The sequence below is a fragment of the Medicago sativa genome, chromosome 6 (genome assembly GCF_051527215.1).
Source record: "Medicago sativa cultivar Bolivia chromosome 6, Bolivia_mono, whole genome shotgun sequence".
NCBI lineage: Eukaryota > Viridiplantae > Streptophyta > Magnoliopsida > Fabales > Fabaceae > Medicago > Medicago sativa.
The window spans coordinates 58,252,396-58,259,737 of record NC_140754.1 but is presented as its reverse complement, the minus strand read 5'-3'; the positions used below and the strand labels follow the sequence as shown (position 1 = coordinate 58,259,737).

The 7,342-nt window shown below is 35.5% G+C and overlaps 1 protein-coding gene across 1 annotated transcript; it reads left to right on the top strand.

Moving 5' to 3' along the window:
* Positions 1-5,518: 5,518 nt before the first annotated feature.
* On the top strand, positions 5,519-6,954 carry LOC146915917 (non-structural maintenance of chromosomes element 4 homolog A-like). Its single transcript, XM_085718145.1, has 3 exons — positions 5,519-5,542; positions 6,271-6,487; positions 6,570-6,954. The coding sequence occupies exons 2-3, from the start codon at positions 6,322-6,324 to the stop codon at positions 6,926-6,928; spliced, it is 525 nt and encodes a 174-aa protein (XP_085574271.1). The 5' UTR covers positions 5,519-5,542; positions 6,271-6,321; the 3' UTR covers positions 6,929-6,954.
* Positions 6,955-7,342: the final 388 nt, after the last annotated feature.

Genomic DNA, 7,342 nt, shown 5'->3' with positions numbered 1-7,342 from the left:
CGGATAAGTGTTAATAGTGAAGAAGCATTTTGAGACGTGCGGACTTCCAGACCAACTCGTCAGTGGCGAGCTTGGACAAGATTCAACCTTTTTCAGAACATAGAAACTCGTCCTGCGGTTCTGTGACACCGTTGTCGGTTTGGGTTCAAAAATGTTTTCTTTAAAAAGGATATAACAAGTATCGTTATTATCTAACAGTGAGTGGCATTTGGAAGTATGTAATGCAAAATAGAAAGTAAAGTTTGATGACATGGATAACAATGTTTTCTAAAAGGACATCTGAGACGTACAAGTATATGTTAAGGATATTTAAGTGTGAATGGTTATAGTCGGAAAGTTTAAGAGTATGTGAACTGTGAGACCGGCTATTGAATGTAAAGTATTATGGTATAATTTAGAATCGCTTATCCATACCAAGTTATATGAATTACCGATGGATTCGGGTGCAATGAGATCATATTGAGATTGGAAGATTTTCCTAAGACTCTGAAAGGAGATTCGTGGAATCATCTAGTAAGTAATGTAAGTAAGAGACAGGTGTCTCAAGTTATATAAGAAAGATTATGTATGAGCTAAGTATTTACACAATAAGTTGTTTATGGTGCAATTGAGCACTGCAGGACAAACCTGAATTCTAATGAGACTTCAGTTGAAAGGCAAAACCTGAGTGTTCCAGATAATGATAAGTTACCTATATGAATGATTTACCATAAGCAGGTAAGATGTGGATCCGAGATATCTGGACCAATATGCCATAAGTATAAGTTTGAACATGATGTTTTAGGTTAAGTTAAGACTAGGATAAGAATGATTCCGACGATGCAAGGATTATTTCAGGATGTTGTGTTTTGAACTCGTTACATGTTAAGTGACCTCTAAATTTCGAGGACGAAATTTTTTTTAAGGGGGGTAGAATGTAATATCCCACCTGTCAGTGTCGGAATATTACCGTCGATCGGGCCATAAGATTAATATAAATGAAAGTAAATTTATGGAGAATATTATTAAGTGATGACAGTCAAATACAAGCTAGTCTCAGAGTTATATTTAACACGCTTAAGGCAAAGGGTATTTTGGTAATTTCACGTTAAGGGAGTATTTAATTGATTTTGGGGCTAAATATCTTCACAATCTTTTCCCTTTCTCTCTCTAGGGTTTGAGTTGGTAAGAAGCTCTCCCTCCTCTCTCTACTCCCACGCCTTCTTTCTCTCTTTCTCTTCCTCTATTCTTTCCAACTTCTTCCATCCATGGCAAGGCTTACCTTATGATCTTTCAAGACACCATAATCATATGAAGCTTGATTTGAGTTGTCTTTCTCTTCTTCTTCACCAATCCTTCCTAAATCTTCATCTTTTCTTGGTAAGTTTCTAGACTATGTTCTTTATGGTTTCATAAGCTTAAGGAAGCTTAGTTTTGTTTGATTCTCAACTTTTCCGTCCCTCCATTAAGTTAAGGTTTTGGTTATAAGGGAGTTGAAGCATGAAGTGGTGCAAGAAGTGGTTCCTCCATGATCAAAGAAGATGAATAGAGGTTGGGTTGAAGAACTAAAGTGAGGATTGTGATTCTTGGAACTTTGGGATCAAGGAAGCAAACTAGGGATTGGTTGTAAGGGGAAGATGATGCTTGCTTGAACTTGAGGCTTGGAATTGCTTTAAGAACTTGCAAGGTGAGTTCCTTAGATAGTTCCCACCCTTGGAATTATGTGATTATGCTTGCAATAAAACATGTAGTTATTTATTGTTTATACATAGAAATTATTACCCCAATTGTATGACATGCTTGCTTGACTTGTGAACACTTGCTTAATTTACGTTTTAAAGGTTCCTAATGGTTCTAAGGGTCATATAAAATTTGGAGATGCTTGGATTGAGGTTTTTAAGTCAAAAATATCAATTTTGAGGTTGCTGGACTGTCACAACTCGCCACGGCGAGTTAGAGGGCCGAACAGGGGGTCCTGCTCGCCCCCAACTCGCAGCTACGAGCTGCTGCTCGCCTCCCCAGCAAATCTACTCGCCATGGCGAGTAAGACAGTGAGGAAACTCACTGTTTTCCTTGCTTTTGGCAGGCTTGGCGTTTCGCGAGGCGGTTTTCTCCGTAGTATCTCTTTACAAAAGTGAACCCCTCAAACCAAGATCCTAAATGTTAATCTTTGAAAGGAAACTCCCTTATAAATGAAACAAGTGTTTGACAAGTGTATTCAAGCATGGTACACGAGAGATGATACGATAAGAATCGGGTAGCATGATACTTCTTAAGTAAAGGGAAACTAGAGCCTCGACATAGTAGTCGAGAACTAGAATAATAGCAAGAATCACTAGGGTGATTAGGAGCGAAGTATGTTATCTTCGCACATGATTATGATCGATATAGCAAGCATTAATTTGTGGATAGGATAGATATTTCTCCACCATGATATGAATGACAAGTAAGAACATTTACCGTTAATCGGATCGATCTAGGATCCGAGGTAAACATGTATGTATGAATAGGTTTAACCTAAATTGACGACAATATCATGATATGTATAAGTAGGTGGAATGTCTCTTGCTATCCACATCAGGGGGATACAAGAGGTTCTCGACCTAAGGGGAACGATTCAAGCCGTAAGGGACCCGCATGTCACTGAAATTAACAAGCCGTAGGTGCTCGTGTCTCTTGTTATCCACGTCAGGGGGATACGGGAGGTTCTCGACCTAAGGGGAACGGTTTAAGCCGCAAGGGACCCGCACGACACCGAGGGAGTCCGATGTACATACATCAGTTATGTATGGGATTGATCTCGGGGTTACTCCACCCGGGACTATCCGTAAAATGAATCAAGATAATGATGTTTGTTCAAAGCTAACATAATGATTAATGAACTTAGATGCGATTATGATATGATATGATTATGATTTCGAATGAGACCATGTATGATATGCTAAGTACAAGACATGACTAGGACAAGTAAAGAATGTGATGCCGAAGACGATCTTAGGTTTCCCTAATCGTCCGGCTTAGGATTGTGTCATGAACATGATTACATGAAGACCTCGATGCGTTTACCGTATCTTGGCGTAGTGGTCTTAGGTTCCCTTGGCCGCCATGACACATAAGATTATAGTAAGCCTATAACAAGTAAGATGTAGTTAAGACGGTCCTAGTATGCACAACCGTCTAAGCATGCAGGTCCCCACACACGTATAATCAACCGTCAGGTTGTAAAGTAGACACGTGGTGACCGTAGGTTCCCTTGTGGTTGCCTATAGCCTAGGATTAGGTGGAACTCACTGAGACATTATGTCTCATCCCAATCCTTATTTGTTTCAGATATCAGGTGGATTAGCAAGCTAGTAGCCGAATGGATGATGCTACAAGTGTTCGTTCGTACTTGCAGCTGGATGGTGTGGATTTTAAAGGATGCTTCTATTATGCTTAGAAAGTTAAGTTGTATTATCATTGTACGAACGCCCTTGTTGTCTTTTATATTCATTCGAAGTTTTATTGTTGTAAATTTTTAATGTATCCAGTACTAAATTAACGCACTTGCTAGACTTTCTAGATACGTCTAGTATGGGTGTTACAGCTAGTGATCACCTTTATCATTTTGGTCACTTGGCGGGGTTACCGCGATTGTCTCACTCTTTTATGACAGTAATTTGGATGGCTACTGTTTGGGTTATTTGGAAGGAAAGAAACAACATGATTTTTAACCAGAAGATTGACACTTTGGATCATTTAGTAGACAAAGTTAAACTTATGTCTTTTTCTTGGCTACAGGCGAATATGCCTACTTTCGCCTACAGTTACAATGACTGGTGGCGTCACCCTTTACCTTGTATGGGTGTTATTTTGTAGCTTGTTTTGATTTATTTCGCTTCAGTAGTGCTTTTATTGGCACTAGACTTGTATCTGTGACTTTTGGTGGGTGGTTCTCTTTTGCACACCTTGTGCGAGATGAATCACCCTTTGTGTTATAATATATTCCATTTTGCCTTGTTAAAAAAAAAATTTTGAAATGAGGTAACGAAAAATTTCATTAGATTTCTTGATTTAAAACATAAAGACACATTAATTGAATGTGGGGTCAAAAATATATTCAAAATATGTAAAATGTAATTATATGTGTGACTAATTTATTGCTCAAAAAAAAATGTGTGACTTATTTAATGTAGTTTACATTGTTCATTTTAATTAGTCCACATCAGCAGGGGGTTAACTTCCCCACAAAAAGGGTAATCTAGAAATTACCTTAATAAATTAGTTTGATTTATTTGGTTTGTGTCGTTCAGTCATTGTCAAATAAAAAAATACAATGTGTAACAACGAAAGGTTCAAAATGAAAAACTCATTTTCTGGAGGAAAAATTAGGAGAATTGAATACAGATGCGTTAAATGTGGAGGCGCCAGAATAAGATTATGATTAAAGTTGCTCAAAAAAAAAAAAAGATTATGATTAAAGAACATGATTAACAACAGGTGAGTGTGTTGCACTTTTTTTTTTAAGCAATTCGCAGTTGTGTAGAAATTAAAAAATGTAGATATCTATATTGATATATGAATAAAAACAAGCAGATGTATGAATTGTACACAAAATTATTTTCGTATTAAATATAAGTAAAAATATAGACATGTATATAAACTAAAAAAACGGTCCACATCTTATTATATAAGTTAAAATATAGACATATGTATAAATAACAAAAAAAAAATAGATCTCCTTATTAATATATGAGTAAAAATATAGACACGTATATAAATTACAAAAAGAAAATATGTTCCCGTGTTATTATATGAGTAAAAATATAGACACGTCTATAAACATTAAAAAAATTAAGTGTCTCTATTGATACATAAATAAAAATATATAATAAACAGATAAAAAAATAAAAAATTGGGCATGGGCTGGTGTGACACTCCACACCCGACTTTGTTCAGGTTCGTGCCTGGTTGTTGTGGGCGGTGCATGTTTTTTGTGATCTTTTTTTGTTTGTAGGCATCGTGGTTTTTGCCGTTTGTTTAGTGTATCGGTGTTTAGGGCACCACTCGTACGCTAGCCCTTTGTAACTCTTTTTCCGGTTTATATATTATTTTTCTATTAAAAAAATGATTTTAGGTTTATTTTTTGGGGTAAACCATATATTTTCAAACTTGATTAAGTTATAAGTGATTCATTTTTTTTTTTGACAAAATAGTTATAAGTGATTCATGTCATCTCATCTAAACGCTAATTAGAGTATATACATTTTCCAAAAAGGTAAAATTCACTTAACAATTCACTTTCCTCTAACAAAAAAAGTTAAGAAAATTCCGCTTTTTAGAAAAGCTAAATTTAAATTTTGTTTTTTAAAGAAAGGTAAACCGAAAAACATTTTCTATATAAAAATGATAAATCTCAACCATTCCACATGACTCGTTCTATAGTTTCTCTCCCCATTTTGCTCTCCTTTTTACCCATTCCACTTGACTTATTCCATGTTTTTTCTTTTATAAAACCGTTTCTCTTCCTAAACAAACAAAGCCATTTTCTTCCTCATTCAAATTTTACTATTCCGCATGCATGGTATTGTTTCCGCTAAGTACTTTTTTTTCTTCTCCCACTAAGTACTTAATTTCAAATCATCACACATTTTCCTTTCACTGGGGCAATTCTAGCTTTTTGAATAGATATATTATTTTCTTTATTATGAATCTGCATTGCTTTGTAATCCATGCTAGAATCTTAACATCTTAAAAATGGCATACCTTCTAAAAAATGCTGGTGAGATTTGCATTTTATAGGTAGTTTCTACTATTTCCTAACAAGAATTTGCTTGAAATTTGTGTAATTGTTGAAACAACATACTTGAATCAGAATGCTTAAAGTCTAATTGCTTCTTGCTTTCTTCGTACCTGACTAACATAAGGAAGAAATAAATCTACTTAGATTTAGAATTTGTTTCTACTCACCAGAGATCAAATATATGAAGGACGGATGCAACTAGGATTAGACATGTTGTGGTGTTCAACACATGTCAGTGTCCGTCACTTGTATGACAATTGCTCGGCAAGTATGGGAAATTCATACACGTGTCCGACTTATTTCAAGCATTAAAATTAAAAACATCATTCATCTTCATCTATTTCTCTTTAATGTTCATCATCATATTCATTATCAAACTACTCTTCTTCATTATCAAATTCAATCAACTCAATAGAGAATTAGATTAAACTTCATTTGAATTTGATTATAATTTGGGAAAAAACCCTTTTATTTATTCTTTAAAATTGATTTGATTTGTCATTGAATAGAATAGAATTGAAAACCCTCGCTGAGTGGTTTAGGGTTGAAAGAAACAAGAAATGGCTCTGAGAGGCAACAACGAAGAAGAAGAACAAGTGTTTCGTGGCATGAAGAGAGAACGCCCCAACACCGTCGCTGCGGATGAGGAAGAAGAGGAGCATCAGGACTCCAGCATTCACAGAATCATCCGCTCCGAGTTCTTCAAACTCAAGACTCTTATCGAAGGTATTTTTCTCTCTTTCTTTTTATTTTATTTTATTTATTTAGCATAATAATAAAATTAACTAACCCTAATTAATTTGGACAGAGAAAAAAGATGATTTGACGAACACCGATTCGGACAAGTTCCATTCAATCCTTCACGAATTCGACAAGTTACACGAGCAAGTGAAGAAGCCTCAAGAGCAGGTTGCTGATGCTGAAGCACTTCTAGATATGACACGCACTCTGGTTGGATCAGTTAAGTCTATGGTGAACGAAAGGGTTACTCCTTCTCAATTTGTGTCATCTCTCCTCAAGCATTATGCTCACCCACCCAACACTTCCATTGACTGGCAAAAACTTGGCATTTTTGTTTCACCCATTTTCCTCACTGTTCATGGCACTTCAAACATGCTTGATCCCATGGAAAATCAGTTGAAACGACGTAAAGCCATTGTGTTGTAAGAAATTAAAATTCATCTTTGATTGAATTTGATTTTAATTTCTCTATTGAGTTGATTGAATTTGATGATGATGACCACTACTAAAAAAACAAAAATTAGTGTGGGAAATTTAGTGAGGGAAAACGCGAAATCCCTCTCAAATTCCGTCACTAAATTTTGCGACCAAAGAATTTGTGAGGGATTTTATTTTTTCCGTCACTAATTTCCCTCTCTAATTTTGCATTTTCTAGTAGTGGACGGAGAGATTGATGATCATGAACATGAAAGAGAAAGAGATGAAGAAGAATGGTGTTTTTAATTTGGGGAAATAGTCTCCCTAAATATATTAACATTTGAATTTAGTCTCCCAAAAATATTATTTAAGCTTTTGGTCCTTTAAAAATTTTCATCCATGGAATTAGTCCCTACATTTTAG